Below are 18,273 nucleotides of genomic sequence, written 5' to 3'. Positions count from 1 at the left end.
TCCCTGGATCAGGAAGATCCCCTGGAGGAGGGCATGGCAACCCACTCCAGTATTCTTGCCTAGAGAATCCCATGGACAGAGGAGCCTGGCGGGCTACAGTCCATGGGGTCACAAAGAGTCAGACATAACTGAAGCAACTTAGCATGTACATGATGTGCTCTAGTGGCCGTGTGGGTGAAAACACATTGGAAAAAGTGGAAATACTTGGGACTTCCCTGGAAGTCCAGTGGTTAAGACTTTGCCTTCCAAGGCAGGGGGCGTAAGATTGCTAAGATTGCACAGGCATCATGGCCAAAAAACAAAAATGTAAAACAGGAGCAATATTGTAAAAAAAAATGCAGTAAAGACTTTAAAAGTGATCCATATTAGAAGAAAAAAAAAAAAACCCTTAAAAAAAACAAAATGGAAGTGCTGAGATTCGGTCATTTCCTTCAGGGAAACAGTGTAAAGAATGTGTGTCCCTGTAGTTCCAAAAGTTTACACTTCGGACAATCTGAGAGACCATGAACTTTTGGTGCGGCCTAATACAAAAAGCTGAGGGTTGGCTTCCCTTTTCCCCCTTATCCATAACAGATCCATTTAGTGAAATATCATAAGCAACATGAAAAGTAATTTTATCAAATGCGACCTGAATTATCAATAAAATTAAATGTTCAGGAAATAAGGAAATCTTCTGTTTTAATGGGAGAAAGCTAATAAACTATTTTGCCATGTCTTAAAGGAAAAGTTGTTTCATATGCTAAAAATTGGCATCACTATAAGAAATAAGCACATACTTCTGGATATTATAATCTTTATTACAAAACAAATATTTTAGGTTGAGGTAACATTTCAAAGGGTATTAGGCAAAAATCAATTGAATTCTATACACACAATTTTGCTATGTGCAACACAAATAGAGTACTCCAAGAACAGTTTTTCTAGCTTTGCACATGGATTGATCTTAGAAAAAAATTAAGCTGATAGTTGTCTATTTAAAGAGGAATTTCATTTTTCCACCCTCCCCCACCCAGTCCTCCATATCATCACCAGTGGTAAGGGAGGTGACGCTCATGGGAGTGTCACACACACACATACACACACAAAAAAGGAAAAAATCAAAAAGGGTTAATTGAAAAAAGAATTTTTGCTTATCTGAAGTACATTACTGCGCCCTATTTTGAAAACACTTTCACAAACTAAATGTTTATTCATATAGGATTTTCTATTGTTGATACCAAGGATAAATAGAATTGTCTAGCCTTAAATGTTGAAATCCCATGCAACGTTCTGACTCCAGTGTCTTTCCTGCTGTGAAGCCCTCTCTAATTCTCAAGGCAAAGTGCGCCCTCTTCTGTGAATCCATATGTTTTGTTCATTATCTGTGTTAATAGCAATCACCACACTGGATTGTAATAATTCTTGCTTTTGTCATATTTATCCCTTTTCAGCTTTATTTACCCTCTATAAGCTTCTCAGAGATCAAACTAGTCAATTCTGAAGGAAATTAACCCTGAATATTCATTGGAAGGACTGATGCTGAAGCTGAAACTCCAATACTTTGGCCACCTGATGCGGAGAGCCCACTCATTGGAAAAGACCCTGATGTTGGGAAAGATTGAAGGCACAAGGAGAAGGGGGCAACAGAGGATGAGATGGTTAGATAGCATCACTGACTCAATGGACATGAATTTGAGCAAACTCCGGAGTTAGGAGAGGACAGAGGAGCCTGGTGTGCTGCAGTCCATGGGTCACAAAGAGATGGACACAACTTAGAGCCTGAACAACAACAAAACCTTCTCCTCAGGAGCAAGAGACAAGTCTTTAAGCTTCTTGACCTCCTCGCCACCCAGTGCAGTGCCTGGTACATAGCACAACCTGTGTAACTGTGCGTTAGGTTAATGAGTTAGGAACTATTTCAGCTGTGAAGCAACAACACACATCTTTCCTTGCTTAGGTCTCCCATGGAGGGTGTTCTAGTGACATTTTCCATTATTGAAACCTCTATGGTTTGATGACACCCTAGACACAAACAAGTATAACATCGAGCATTTCCTTTCAGAATGAAATGGCCTCAGGCTATTCTTCTGATACAAACGTCAATAAATTACGGTTATGATTTTCCCTAGTCTCCAGCCTCCAGGACGCCTGTCTGTGAGAGGCGCTCAGGCACGCCCATGCTAATAGCCATCTTGGCAATCATTGTCATCCTGATCTCCGATGGGTTTGTTGTGGTACGCATCGACTGTTAATTTTCTGCTTTCTACTTCAGTGTTTTTAGTTTGGGCCTCTTCCTCACTGCTTGACACGCTCTCGGTCGAGTTGCTGTCCTCTTTCGATCTGCTGCTGTCTTGGGAATCGCTACCATCGTCCTCCTCAGACAGGCTCTCCTGGCTCCGGCTCTGGGTCTGGGCGCCCTCCTGGCTAGAACTGTTCTGCTCTTCAGTGGACTCTGGGCTCTCCTCCGAGGACCTGAGGCTCTCATGGGATTCGCTGTCAGCCTGTTCCTCTGTGGATGTGCTCTCTGAATCGGAGGGCTTATCCAACACGTCCTCCTCACTGGACTCACTATCCGCCTGATGTTCTCTGGAGTGACTGGTGGCGTTGTCGGGGTTGTCACCCCTGGACTCATGGAGCGCCTCTTCCTGAGATTCGCTACTGTTTTCTTGAGAAGGCAGGTCGACCTCTTGACTAGACTCGCTGCTGGGGTCTTGGACATCCTGACTGTCTTCCGGGGACCGGTTCTCCTCACTCTCTTGTCGAGATTCACTCTTGCTGTGTTCCCTGGATTGGCCAAGGCCGGCTTCTTTGGAGTCGGGGTTTTCGGTGGAGTCACTCATGACTTCTATCGTGCGGCTATCGTCAAGCTCCCCTCTGCCATCTTCCTCAGGAAGACGAGACTTCCGGAAGAATTTCCTGCGGGGATACGCGGCTGCTGGGCTCTCATGGGAATCCTGGGTGCTTGCCTGCTCCTCATCGTCCCCTTTCGATTCTCTTGACTTGAGGCCGGCATCGCTTATTCGGGAGTTGCCCCTCTCGCTCCTGTAGGCGCCCGGGTCATCGCTCTGCATCCCTTCATCGTCGAACTCAGAGCCATCCCCGTGGCTGCTGTCCCCCTCACTGCCGCCTCCCACCCAGTGCTCCTCACTGTCGCTGTCTGGAGTGGAGTCACCGCCCTCGGGCCTGCTGTTCCCCTCATCCTCACGGTCAAGGTCCCTGCTCTCGCTGGTGGTATCACGGGCCCCCTCATCCCCTTGTGGGGTGCTGTCTTCCCTGGATCGTGTGGTGTCAGCCGAGTCTTCGTCGCTTCCAAGCCTGGAGTCCCCTCCTGATCGTCTCTCTTCGGGTCCTGGGCCACCATCATCATCCCCAAAGGTGTCATCTCCGCTCTCGTCTTCATCATCGTCTTTATTATCACCTTCGCTTCCTCCCCTCCGAGAGAGGCCGCCAGCTGGTCTATGAACATGTTGCTGATCATCAAGGCCCAGGACCTCCTCGGATTCTGTGCTGTCACTGGGGTCTTCATTTGCCTGGAGTTTGGGGTTAAGAGACATGGTCAGTACCCCCAGGAGCTGCTCTAGAGGGTTGTACCTAATGCCCATCTAGGCTGTTTTTGTTTTCTTCTTCCTGTGTCCCTCATCTAAGCCATGTTCAGTTCTATGGCTCAATAATGTCTCAAACAGGGGTTAAAAAGAAGGAAGGGAAGTTGAAAGTCAAGTCATCCCATTTTCCATAGGCACCATTCACTCAGTGCTGCACAAATCTTTTCAAAATGTTCTCTAGAAATTACGTTTATGAAACTCAAATCATATTGTAAGTCTGAGTCCTTAAGGGATACTTTCAGAAATTTTTTTGTAAATTAAAGAATTGATTTATAATACTCCTCAAACTATTTGGTTTAAAACAGTGAAAGTAAACGTGTTGGTCACTCAGTCATGTCTGACTCTGCGATCCCATGGACTGTAGCCCACCAGGTTCCTCTGTCCATAGGATTCTCTAGGCGCAAGAATTCTGGAGTGGATTGCTATTCCCTTCTCCAGAGTATCTTCCAGACCCAGGAATCGAACCCAGGTCTCCTGCATTGCAGGCAGATTGTTTACCGTCTGAGCCACTAGGGAAGATATACTCATCAAATTATTTGGTTTAAAATAGAGGTTTTTTAAAATACTGGGTGATTTTGAAATGACTCAGATTTTTTTTCAAACCAACTCTGGGGCTGGGGATGGAAATGTATTAGAGCAGGTGAATGAAACCTTTAGCTGAAATGAAAGTATAATATTGCAGTAAGGTATAGATCTCACCAAAACCATATTTATACTGGTTTGCACAGGCAGAGAGTTGCCTATAGAAGGCTCAGCTGAAGGAGTGTACCTGGGGTGATATCTGAGTTCTAAGTGTAGCTCAGAGGGATGATCCCCAGAAATAAAACAATTGGATGCTCTACTCAGATAAGGAATGTCCGTGAGCCTTCATTCATCACACACTGGAAAAATCTACTCTCTCTCTACTGCTGCTGTTTAATCACTAAGTTGTATCCGACTCTTTGTGACTCCATGAACTGTAGCCTTCCAGGCTACATGGGATTTCCCAGGCAAGAATACTGAAGTCGGTTGCCATTTCCTTCTCCAGTGGATCCTCCTGACCCAGGGATGGAATCCACGTCTCCGGCATTGGCAGGCAGATTCTTTACCACTGAGCCACCTGGGAAGCCCAAGCAACTTGCCCATTTTTTTTTTTCTTTTCCCACCTGACCCTACTCATCAGTGTCTGAGTTCTGACGGGAGGGAATACAGGGTGATGACACTCTTCCCATCACTAGAATTTACATGAATCTGCTGGAACTGAGCATCCATGGAGCTTTTCTTACCTCAATAGTCTCATATTGCACCCCCCCCAAAACTGTTGCTGTCATCTAAGAGCTCATGGAGGTTATAAATCACAAGGTCTCCCCAAAAAGAGCGTTTCCCCAATTCTATGCTTATAAATGTAACATGGAGGTTATAAATCACAAGGTCTCCCCAAAAAGAGCGTTTCCCCAATTCTATGCTTATAAATGTACACAATGTTCGTCTGATGAATCTTTAGTCTACATCCTAGAAGAAACCCAGCTCCTAGGTTAGCTGGAGCCCAGGGGATTGAGTTTGGTTAAAACGACAGGACAGTTAAGAAAGCAATGACTAAATGTCTTAGAAAAATGAAAAGAAGAAGGAGGGGGAGGAGAAAAGCGGGGACAGGGGGGAAGGCATAGGAAAGCAGAAGGGAAGAAAAAAGATGCTAGCAAGTTTTTTATTACAGAGATATAAGCTAAGGGCTTCCCTCATAGCTCTGTTGGTAAAGAATCCACCTGTAATGCAGGAGACCCCAGTTCGATTCCTGGGTCAGGAAGATCCACTGGAGAAGGGATAGGCTATCCACTCCAGTATTCTTGGGCTTCCCTTGTGGTTCAGCTGGTAAAGAATCTGCCTGCAATGCAGGAGACCTGGGTTCGATTGCTGGCTTGGGAAGATCCCCTGGAAAAGGGAAAGACTACCCGCTCTAGTATTCTGGCCTGGAGAATTCCATGGGCTGTATAGTCCATGGAGTTGCTAAGAGTTGGACACGACTGAGCAACTTTCACTTTCAAGCTAAGTCAGCTTTTCTATCTCCCAGGGCCACAGATGAGAAACTATTTTTTTAAAAAAGTCATTACTGAAGCAACTGTCCTCTTAAAGTTTCCTCAGGGCAAGAGCTAGTCTCTCCTCTAGCGGTCTAGCAGGATTCTGGGCACAGAGACAGTCTTCAGGCGCTGAAGGTATCTCACGTGAACCAGAATGTTTTTCTTTGCCTGGTCTGAACTGCTCCAGTTGTAAAAGCAATATCTGAGATTTATAAGCAAGCTGTTGTCTAACAGAGTTTATGACTCTCTCTGTGTATGTGTGTGTGAGTGTGTTCTCTTTAACTAGAGGAACATTTAGGGCCACAGTGTCTATCATCTGGCCCCAGTGATAAATATGGAATGAAGAGCATGTCTACCTCTGAGTTCTCCCACTCTTTTTTCCTTCCTATTTTATAGGACTTTTTAGACAGCATAACCAAAGTTTAGAACATCTTATATTTAGAACAGTCACCAGGTAATTTAATCTAACATCATTTCCTTCAACTCCTAAGTAGCCTGGAAAGTTAAGAAAGGTCTGTTTAATTACCTGTTCCTCTGAGCTAAGTTTACTTTCTTCTGATGACTCACTGCTCTCCTAAAAAGAAAAAAAAAATGTTGTTGTTTATTTTTCATGTTAGTAATTCCTGAGGAAAGGAAAGAAAACATGGAGTGCATCAAAAATTGTGGTTTGGATTTACAGCTTTCCAAATGGCCTGAGATGATGAGAAGAGAGTCAAAGTGATTTTATGAGATGTTTATAATAAATAAATATTATAAAATACTTTAAAATACAAAAGAATATTATAAAATATAAAAAGTCCTATAAAATAGGAAGGAAAAAAGAGTGGGAGAATTCAGAGGTAGACATGCTCTTCATTCCATATTTATCACTGGGGCCAAAAAATAAATTAGAGTGTTGGGGAGTTTGGGAGGGTCATGGACACACTGCTATATTAAAAATGGATAACCAACAAGGACCTACCGCATAGCACACGGAACTCTACTCAATGTTGTACAACAGTCTGGATAGAAGAGGGAGCGGGTGGGTTGGGGGAGAATGGATACATATATATGTATGGCTTAGACCCTTTGCTGTTCACCTGAAACTACCACAGCATTGTTAATCAGCTATACCCAATACAAAATAAAAAGCTTAAAGTTTGGAAAAATAAATGAGATAGTTACCAAAGGTGGTGTTGGTGTCTGAGCCAAATGACCCTGTAGCAAAGGGAGGAAAACAAGTTACTCCTTCAGAGGTGGATCATATCATTGCAAACATTCATAATAATTTTAGGGTTTTTTTTAGCTTATTGATAGATATTTTATATTTACATGAGAATTAATGATATTTTATAATGAAATGGCTAAAAAAATGAATGAATGTGAGACCAATGGCATAAAAAGGTCTTGTATATAAAAAAACTTAGAAGATTTTCATATTTCCCATAGTTAGAGAAAAATAAAATTTCTTTGAAGAAAAATACACAACCCAGAAAAAATATAAGATAGAAAAAATAGCATTAGAAGTCATAAACCCAGATTTAAAGTGTCAGTTCACTCCTTGGCTTGTGTTTTAGTCCTGAAAACTGTCTTAAGGGTAGTACTGAAATTCATGTGTTTCAGGAAACACTTAGGTCTTAGGTAAACTCTAATGGCTGGACAATTCACTTCACCTCTGTGATGTCAGGTTCTTATTCCTAAATTTAGAATATTAGCAACCACTTTGCTTATTGCTCATGGTTGCTGTGAGGAGGAATTTGGCTAATGCTTATGAAAGCCTCTTGAGACCATTCAGTATGATATAACCTGAAGAAATGATCCCTTTTGAGAACACTCAAAAGGATTATAAAATATCCTTTATGAAATTGAGTAGTGGACAAAACTGAATAGAAAAAAGCCACCTGTCTTGAGTCATGTAAGATCACCAAAATCACAAAATGCTAAGTCTGAAAATTAGTCACAGTTCTGATTTATTTTACTTTCTTTAATCTTATAAGAGCTCTAAGAATGCCTGTACCATCTCTGGTCCCCTCTCCCCACCTACTCTCCTCCTCCCCCTTGAGCAGGACAAAAGTCCCGAATCCCATGTGGCTCAAAGCAGCTAAGTGATGGGTGTGCAGACCCAAGGTGCCAACGAGAGCAGAAAGGAGCTGCTGGAGCACATCTTCAGCAAACCTCTCGGCAGTCCTGGGCTGGGGATCTCTCCTAGACGGAAAAGCCATGGTCACTCTAAGTCTCTGGCCTGCGACACTGCCGCAGGCACCGTGGCAGACTCTACTCCAGTCACTTAAAGGGTAGAAGGGAGCCAGACATTCTTATTTTTCTCATGCTAAGGCTAGGCCTGAGACTACTGCATGTTTGTGGTACTCTGGCTAAACGAAAGGATCCACAGCAGCTGCTTTTAAACTAACCAGCCCAAGGACATCCCTGGTGAAAGTTCATGTAAGAAACTTTGCAATGCCTATTCCAGCCTCAAGCAGGGGCAGAACCCTGTCTCAGGCCTTGGACACTATCTAGCCAGCACTAACAGTACTGTGCCCTGTGCTTTATCACTCAGTCATGTCCACCTCTTTGCGAGTCGGACCATAGCCAGACTGTAGCCTGGACTGTACGGACTACAGTAGCCCGCCAGGCCCCTCTGTCCATGGGGATTCTCCAGTATTCTCAAGAATACTGGAGCGGGTTGCCAAGCCCACCTCCAGGGGATCTTCCCAGTCCAGGGATCGAACCCAGGTCTCCTGCATTGCTGGCAGATTCTTTACTGTCTGAGTCAGCAGGAAAGCCCTAGCATTATGCCCTAGCTGTGTCAAACCTGGCAGGCTATAGTCCATGGGGTCTCAAAGAGTCAGACACAACTTAGTAACTAAACAACCAGCTGTAGCATATGTAAAAGCCGGCAGGAAATAGGTAATGAAACACATTCTGATTTAAGTTAAGATTTTAACCCTCACGTGTACAATCAGTCCTTCATATGCATGAGTTTCACATCCACACATTCAACCAGCCTCAGATCAAAAATAGTAGGGAAAAAAAGAAAGGTGGGAAGGAAGGAAGGGAAGAAAGAAAGAAAAAAAGAAACTTCCAGAAAGTTCCCAAAGGCAAAACGTACTTGATGCACTCCAGCAAGTATTTGCATGGCATTTTATTAGGTATTATAGGTAATCTAAAGATGATTTAAAGTATACATGAATATGGGCACAGGTTATATGAAAATACTATGCAATTTTATATAAGCATTGAGCATCCATGGATCTTGGTATCCACAGAGGTCCCAGAACTAAATCCCTTATGGATACGGAGTGACAACTGTAGCTCCAATCTTGAAAAGCTGCTGACTTCCTAGACCTGGTTCCTTTCCAAGAAGGATATAACACTCAGTAAAAATACAGATTCTGGGGCCAGAGTGACCTGGGTTCAAAGTCTGGCATGAACCCTAATTAACCATATTACCTATACAGATTGGGTTATTTTCTGTGTCTCAGAGTTCTCATTTGTAAAATAAGAATAAAATACAATACCTAATTCATTGGGGATACTGTGAAGATTCAAAAAGTTAACACAAGCAAAACAAAGAACCGTGTCTGGCAATGGCTCCTGAGTTACTGAGCATTAAGAACTATTGGATTAGCTCTCATTCCAAAGACTCTGGTGTTCTTTCATTCTTTCTTTTCCCCCCCTTCCAGGACTTGACCTCCTAACCTCTTGCCTACCAGACATCTGATAAAACAGATCTCTAGTCTTAATTTTTCAAGGACAAACTTGGTTCATTGTCAACCATCCCCTTGCTCTACCACACAGACCGATCATGAAAATAAAGCTAAAGGAAAAAAATGCTTCCTCGCCAAGTTACACTATTAAGTTGAAGTCAAAGCATTATATAAACTACATTTTCTTATAAGAACTAGAAATCATAGCCCTTACCCTCTATATCTCAGGTTACTAATGTGTTCATTAAAATCATTGGTAGTTTCAACATTTGCAGTGAAGCCAATTTGGTTATACTAATAACATACTAAAATAAAAATATTTCCAAAAATCTTATTTCTACTCACCTTCCATTCTTCAGAGCTCTTGGATTCAGTATTTTGATACCTGGCTACCTAGAAAATTTGGTACACATGGTCAGTCTCCAGAAATTTCCAAGGTAGCAGGTGTTCACATATCACATAGTTAGAAGGAGTAGTCGTCAAATTTCAGCATGAATAAGAATCACCTGGAGGCCTTGCTAAAACACAAGTTGCTGTGTCCCATCCCCAGAGAGTCTGGTTCTGTAGGTCTGAGTTAGGACCTGAGAATTTACATTTCTAACAAGGTCCTAGTTGATCCTGACGCAGCTGGTCTGGGGATAACATTTTGAAAACCATGGCTTATAAGGAAGAAAATGAGCATCTTCCTATATGAATGCTGTCCGAGCAGAATAAGGGATAAATTGGATGATATTTTAAAGAAAGAATCTTCCTAGGAATTTACTATTGTCATCTGACTGGAACATGCACAACCACTTTCAGTTCAGTTCAGTTCAGTTCAGTCGCTCAGTCGTGTCCGACTCTTTGCGACCCCATGAATCGCAGCACGCCAGGCCTCCCTGTCCATCACCAACTCCCGGAGTTCACCCAGACTCACATCCATCGAGTCGGTGATGCCATCCAGCCATCTCATCCTCTGTCGTCCCCTTCTCCTCCTGCCCCCAATCCCTCCCAGCATCAGAGTCTTTTCCAATGAGTCAACTCTTCACATGAGGGGGCCAAAGTTTAGCTTATAGTAAATGACATGTGCAGTTTTAGATATAAAGGTTTCTTTTTCATACATCCCTATCCTGATACTTACTGGCAGAGCACAGGAAAGTCCCCACAGGAACATAAGCAGGATGGTGGTCTTCATAGCCATCTGTGTCACCCCTACCTGTGATGAAAGACAGAAGATGATTTTCTTCACACCAAAGAAATGTAAGAGCTTCCACTTTTAACACTTTCGATGGATATTTAGATGAGTTTATTTTTAAACTGATGAATAGATAAATAAAATGCACTATATCCATACAATGGAATATTCAGTTCAGTTCAGTCGCTCAGTCATGTCCAACTCTTTGTGACCCCATGAATCGCAGCACGCCAGGCCTCCCTGTCCATCAATGGAATATTATTCGGCCATAACAAGGAATGAAGTATTGATGCATGCTTCAAAGTAGAGGAATCTTGCAAACATTGAGTGAAAGAAGCCAGGCACCAAAGATCATATACTGTATGATTCCATTCATAGGAAAGGTCCATTGAAGGCAAATCTATAGAGACAGAAAGTAAGTGTTTGCCCAGGGCTGGAGCAACTAAGCACAACAGAGCACAGAGGGGATCAGGGCTTCCCTGATGGGTCAGCAGGTAAAGGACCTTCCTGCAATGCAGGAGACAAAGGCGGTGTGGGTTCAGTCTCTGGGTGTGGAAGATCCCCTGGAGAAGGAAAATGACAGCCCACTTCAGTATCCTTGCCTGAAAATCCCATGGACAGAGGAGCCTGGCCAGCTACAGTCCAAAGAGTTGCAAAGAGTCAGACATGACTGAGCAACTGAGCACTAAAGAGAAGATGAGGTGTTGGAGTGACAGCTAATGGGTGAATTTTGGACATAATGAAATGTTCTAAAATTGATTTTGGTGAAGGTTGTTAAACTCTGAGTATACAAAAAAAATCAATGGTATACTTCAGTGGATGAAGTATATGTGTGAATTATTAGGTTTATTAGGATTTTTTTAAAAACTTCACTCCCAAGAGATAAATTGAAAACTTTTCAATAAGAAGCTCTATAAGTACTTCTTAACTAATACGTAAACTATGATAAATGAAGGAAAAGTAAGGAAAGAGCAATAGAAAAATTTCTGATCTTTCAGTTCGATACTGATTATGCAGACCAGTGTGTCAGAACAGACTGGCAAATATCATTCCACAAAACTACATTATTGATACCACTGACAGATGTGGGCATTTGTCTTCACACACACATACACACACACACACACACATGCAGGGATCCTCAGTCATGTTTACAACCTCATAATAACATCTAAACAAACTTGACTGGTTTTGCATTTTATTCATCTGCAAGAAACCCATGATGTAGCCTTCATATTATGGCTCCAGAGAGCGTGCCATATCCACTGTGCTCCTTTTAGTCATACATTATACATGATTATGTTAAATTTTTTCAGCGTCATTCACAGTACTGAAAGATCCAGGGAAGATTAGAGGTTTGGGATACACTTGTGAATCACACTGAGAGAAACCTGCCAAATCAAACTGTATTTTCCTGGAGGGTGGCTTCATTTCACACCTCAAGAACTGGTGGTTTGAAAAGCAATTTGTTCTATATCTAAAAATAAATGTCCTCAATGCTAATGTAAAAAGTTATTGAAGTGATTTAAAAGGAAAATAATTTGCCTGGCACTCATGAGCCCTGGGGCTGTCCTAACAGATGGATGTCCAAACATTGTTTGGAAAGTCCTGCAGGCTGATTTGAGACTTTACTTCTACTGATTTGTGTCTTTAAATGTTAAAATATACTATGCTGGTGACAAAAGATCTAAGCTAGGGACTTCCCTAAAAGTCCAATGGTTAAGACTTTGTACTTCCAATGCAAGAGGTGCAGGTTCGAACCCTAATCAGGGAACTAAGATCCCACATGCCACACAGCCAAGACCAAAACCAAAAATTATATAAGACAAAGATCCCCAGGCTTGGCTGTATGTAAGTATCACCTGGGGAGATTTAAAGCAATCAGACAATCATTCAGTCATGTCCATGGAATTTTCCAGGTAGAGAGTGGGTTACCATTTCCTCCTCCAGGAGATCTTCCCAGCCCAGGGATGGAACCCATATCTCTTGCATCTCCTGCATTGGCAAGCGGATTCTTTACCACCAGCAATACCAGTGCACAAATTGCACCACAGGATAATAAATCTGTCCGCTGAGGGTGGAAACCAGCGTGGGTTTGTTTTTAAAAGTGCTCCAAAGTGACTTCAACCTCTGATCCCAGAAATAATTGTACCTTGCTCAATAATGACTGATACACTGAATAACGTCTGAAACACTGGGCTCAAGAAGTCATCTAGTCGTATTGTTTAAATTTATTCAGGAAAACAATAGAAATCCTAAGGTAAGGAGACTGCGAAGGTGCCTGCCTCATTTCTACAATTCTACACCCAAATGGTCCAACGGGGTCACTCATCCCTCATCCTGAGCATATTCCGCGTCAACATCACTACGCTTTGTGTTATTTTCTTCATCCTAATTCAGCACACTTCGTATCAGTCCATGTGCTTTAATAATATTTTGATTCCTTTTTCAAATCTTTCACCTAATATCAACAATCTGAAAATGCTCAGCTGCCCCTAAAACAAGCCTAATCCAACTTTCAAAGGAAACCAGAATATCTCATCCCAAAATATGCCTCTGACACAAAAATTCTGTTGAGCTGGAGGCACTTAAGAAAGAGCAGGTGCCAGAAGGGGGCTCTGATCCTCCTTTTCCTACCTGGAAGCAGGAGATAAATCCCATGCGAAAGCTGCCCCCTGTCCCGGGGGGCGGGAAGACAGTCTCTTTAGCAGGGATGGAGGCAAGGCTGAGGGAATTCTGTACAAACAGACCTTGTTAACCTAACCCGACCTTCCTGGGGACTTCTCCACAAGCTACTGGCCCTAGCTCAGATCCCCTAGGTCTTGTCAGTTCTTCACAAATGTATTGTTTCTTTGCCTAAAAGTTGTAAAAGCTTCTGCTGCAGTCACTTCAGGTCCTCATTCTCTTGGGAAGGCACCCGTGTACATGTGGAAATTTTAATAAAACATGTAGGCTCTTCTCCTGCTATTCTGTCTTCTGCCAGTTTAATTTTTAGGCCCAGTCAGAGACCCTAAGAAAGTAGAGGAAAAATTTTCCTCCCTTACACTTTAGTTACCACAATCAAAACATCTTTTAAGTTCTTAGATTCATTTCTTTAAAAAAAAAAAAAGTCTTTATTGAATTTGTTACAATACTGCTTCTGTTTTTTGTTTTTTTTCTTTATGTTTGGTGTTTCTGACCCCAAGGCATGTGGGATCTTAACTCCCCAACCAGGGATCGAACCCTCACCTGATGCACTGGAAGGCAAAGTCTTAACCACTGGACCACCAGGGAAGTCCCTTAGGTTCATTTCATAAGGAAAGTTTCTGCTGAATACAATACTATCAAAATAACTGTATGCCAATGGTGTTGGCTTCATAGGTCTAATGGCTCACCATTTTAATTTTCAAAGTGAAATCTGAATATAGTAATAACTTCATGGTACTCTGAAAACCAGTAAATATTCCAGTCTTGATAAAAGGCCAACAAATATTGAGTTCTTCTCTTGTATTTTCTTTGGCTTCTCTCTAATCTGAATAACAAAACAATGAAGCAGTACTCTAACACTAATGAATGTTGTGTGTCTCACGAAGGACGGGCGTGCTTCTAGTGTTCAGTTTTGCAGGGATGGAATATTATGAAATGCAAGGAAGATGCAGCAATTTGCTCATGCTTCTAGAAATACCATTTAGCACCCTGACTCAAAGTCACAATTTTCCAAGTGGAAGTCTGGTAAACTAAAATAAAATACACCCTGGGGTCCTGAGAGAGCTGATGCTGCCTCCCATAGAATATAGTCTGCTATCAAGCCTTAAAGTCAGAGCTTTAAGCCCTATGCTAGGTTTTCAATGAGTGTTTTTGATAAAAATAATTATACTTGTGTGAAGTATATTCCAGATGAGAGCTCCAAACTCTTATAAACTTTTTAACCAACCACATCAAAAGTGTAGAAGCAGATATGCAGTAGCCCTACTCTGGGTAATAAATGAACAAAAAATCTACTAGCGTGAGAGATGAATCCAGAACCCCAAGTTCTTCTTCAGTGATTGGTAAGTGTCACTTTTTTTTTTTTTTTTACATATTGATGGCTGAGCTTCTCTAGGGCCAGTGTTCAGTGACAACAATATATCTGCAAAAAGGCCACCAGTAGCAGCCGCTCCTCGGAAAACTGAACAGCCAGCGTCTCCCAGGGCTCATCCGGTAAGTGTCACTTTTACATTGCACCTGCTGTCATTCTACAATGAGAATACATAACAAAAGGAAATCCATAACCTCAAGATTGCCAGGAGAAATATCAATAACCTCAGAAATGCAGATGACACCACACTTATGGCAGAAAGCAAAGAACTAAAGAGCCTCTTGATGAAAGTGAAAGAGGAGAGTGAAAAAGTTGGCTTAAAACTCAACATTCAGAAAACTAAGATCATGGCATCTGGTCCCATCACTCCATGGCAAATAGATGGGGAATCAATGGAAACAGTGACAGACTTTATTTTGGGGGGCTCCAAAATCACTGCAGATGGTTGGTGACTGCAGCCATGAAATTAAAAGGCCCTTGCTCCTTGGAAGAAAAACTATGACCAACTAGACAACATAGTAAAAAGCAAAGATATTACTTTGCCAACAAATGTCCATCTAGTCAAAGTATGGATTTTGCCGGTAGTCATGTATGGATGTGAGTGGATTATAAGGAGTTGGATTATAAATCTGAGCGCTGAAGAATTGATGTTTTTGAACTGTGGTGTTGAAGAAGACTCTTGAGAGTCCCTTGGACTGCAAGGAGATCCAACCAGTTATCCTGAAGGAAATCAGTCCTGAATTTATTGGAAGGACTGATGCTGAAGCTGAAACTCCAATTCCTTGGCCACCTGATGTGAAGAACTGACTCATTGGGAAAGACCCTGATGCTGGAAAAGATTGAAGGCAGGAAGAGAAGGGGACAACAGAGGATGAGATGGTTTAATGGCATCACTGACTCTATGGACATGAGTTTGAGTAACTCTGGGAATTGGTGATGGACAGGGAAGCCTGGTGTGCTGCAGTCCATGGGGTTGCAAAGAGTCGGACATGACTGAGCAACTGAACTGACAACCTCAATTTGAGTTTCACCTGTTTGGAAGTGTGTGTTTTAGAGGCTTTTAACTTTACCAGTTTTTTCCCCAGAGTTGAGAAGATCCAACTCCTGAAGATATTCTGGATCTGGAGAAGGGTATTTCAATCTCTTTCCTCTCTGGCCACCCTCAAGGAGTGCAGAATTTCTAGAATTTCCTCAAAGTTAATATTCATGTGTATATATTTTCTTTTATGTAAACTAAAATGAAAGAGATAGGCCGAAGGAAGGAAATCAAAACTTGAAAAATTATAGGCTGACTATATCATGCTTACTTTCCTTATGTTTGGATTGATGTTGTCTTCCTTAATAAGACTAATGAACAATATACCCACTTATTAGCAGTCAATAAATATCTATTGAGAACGTTCTATGAGCTAGGCACTGTTCTAGATACTCGAGTATACAGCAGTGTGTCAAGCTGGTTTTACAAAAGCAAAATTACCCAGAACCCAACTAATCAGAACCCCTATTAGCTAGAATTTGATTTGTTACTACTTTTTTAAAATAAAGTGCATTTTGACCAGGACATGGATTCTATTAGAAATTCAGAAAACCAACCAAGTAAATCAATAAAAATTCCAGTCATTCCAACTGTAATTGTCTTGAGGTCAGCTATAAGCATCCCTTTGTTAGATGCTTTCAACCACAGTACAATAACTCCTAGGTGTTGCCAAATTAAATATAAATGTGAAAGGCCTCTTAGCATCTGAGACGCATTGGTTCACATTACCATTCAGGAAGAGGGGGGAGGTTCTAACAGATAAATGTCCATTAGAAAATTGTTTGGTTGTTTACTTATTTTAACCAACCAGAACAAAGTATTGGGTTGGCCAAAAAGTTCATTCCAGTTTTTCATAACAACCCATGGGAAAACCCAAATGACATTTTTGGCCAACCCAATAGCATAGTCTACTTGGCCCTCAGTTAAACATAAAGTCTGGGTCAGCAGACACTATCACTCCCGAAGAAGACAAGTCCTTGATGTGTTGCTATTACACATGGGATCTTCAAGACATCATGCAGAAAAGCATTGCCTGACCACAGCTCCCACTGTCTGTTATGGAAGACAGACACTTCTGATAAAGATGAAAAAAAGGGATAAATGCAAAAAAATGTTTTAAGTACAGATGGACAGGAGTATACTGCTGTCCTCTACACTAAGAAAGGTTTTTAAAAGATAGTTATAGTCTACATTTATTGAACTCTGATGGTGTGTAAGACATCATCTTAACATGAATACACAGCTAAACAACAGAAGAACATTTATTGAACTCAGATAGTGTGTAAGACATCACGCTTACATGAATATCCAGCTAAACACCAGAAAAGTAGTGTAAGTAACACACCCTTGGTTTATTTCAGTGGTCTAAGCATCTCCTTTCAGCTACTCAATTCATAAGAATATTATTGGATGAATACCATCATATGATTTTGAATTTAAAAGACCATATTTTGAAAGTTCTACCAGTCTAGTTTAGATTCTTTTATGTCTTGTGGGCCATGAACATACCTATACCCATAAAACCTAAATGTAAAAGCTTCATTTGTTTTGCTAATTAAAGCCAAACTTCAAAATGACCTTCCATCTGCCTCTTGATAAATAAACTCCCTTTCAGAAGTACCATGCAGAAATCTAATTAAAGTGTTACTGAGAAAATCACCTGTCTCTATTGACAACGTGTCATTTTAATACCGCTGTTTACTGGCATAAACAGCAAAGGTACAAATGAAATCATTTTTACCCAAGGCACAGTTCTCCCCATCTTTCTCTGTATGGCATAACGCTTCTCAAACGTGTACATATATTAATATTTTCCAAACAACACAGCAGAAGTTATTTTTTAGAATTTAGGAATGAAAATATCTTACCCTCTTCAATTAACAAAGACTTTTCCCCCAAAGGCTCAACTATCAGGCTGAAGTTCTCGAAGAGGAAATCTGTAACAATGAAGCCTCTCTTGGGTTGAGGTTCTGAACACTTCTCTGATGGTGCAGGAATTTAAACACTGCTTCAGCTCTTCACAGCCAATCAACTTCAGGCTGGGGGTGACTGACATCACAAGGTGTGACCGGGACTTCAGTACACCCACACTTCCTCCAGCTTGCAGAAGCAGATTTGCCCTAAAAAGCTCTTGTGGTTCCCAAATGACTAGACTAGTTTCCATTAAATTGAAGATCTTCCTAAAGCTTTATTTTGCTTTCTAAATATATGTCATTCACATCCATGCAGGCTTATATGAGCATTATAAACAATGACAATGTCTTCCACCCACTGGCAGATCCCAGCAGATCCAAGGATGGGAAAAGGAGAGTCAAGAAGTGGTTAGAACGTTTCCTGTTAATGCTGGTGACTCTACGCATCTTGGCTTGTACATGAAGAATCTACTAAAATACTAGACTTGCCTAAATTGTTGGTGTTGAGAAGATGGGCTTTTTTTCTCACTGTTTTCATCTTTTAACAATCTCCACCACTCATCCCCTTTTCCACTCATCTCCCTACCCCCAAATACACAGGAACACATGCTTGATTGCTCACTCATCTCCGACTCTTTGCGACCCTAAGAACTGCAGCCCACCAGGCTCCTCTGTCCATGGATTTCCCAGGCAAGAATACTAGGGTGGGTTGCCATTTCCTCCACCAGGGTATCTTCCCAACCCAGGGATCAAACTCACGTCTCCTGTGTCT

The 18,273-nt window shown here is 41.7% G+C and overlaps 1 protein-coding gene across 3 annotated transcripts; it reads right to left on the bottom strand.

Annotated features, from left to right (window-relative positions):
- Positions 1–776: 776 nt before the first annotated feature.
- DMP1 (dentin matrix acidic phosphoprotein 1) lies at positions 777–17,567 on the bottom strand. Of its 3 annotated transcripts, NM_174038.3 has the most exon segments (6): positions 777–3,509; positions 6,162–6,209; positions 6,800–6,832; positions 9,667–9,714; positions 10,442–10,516; positions 17,457–17,560. In NM_174038.3, coding segments are annotated over 5 exon segments (1,539 nt in total). In that variant the 5' UTR covers positions 10,502–10,516; positions 17,457–17,560; the 3' UTR covers positions 777–2,159.
- Between the last annotated feature and the right edge of the window lie 706 nt (positions 17,568–18,273).

This window comes from Bos taurus, chromosome 6, assembly GCF_002263795.3.
Source record: "Bos taurus isolate L1 Dominette 01449 registration number 42190680 breed Hereford chromosome 6, ARS-UCD2.0, whole genome shotgun sequence".
NCBI lineage: Eukaryota > Metazoa > Chordata > Mammalia > Artiodactyla > Bovidae > Bos > Bos taurus.
Note: the sequence above shows the minus strand (reverse complement) of the source record. Positions and strands in the feature narration are given on the sequence as shown.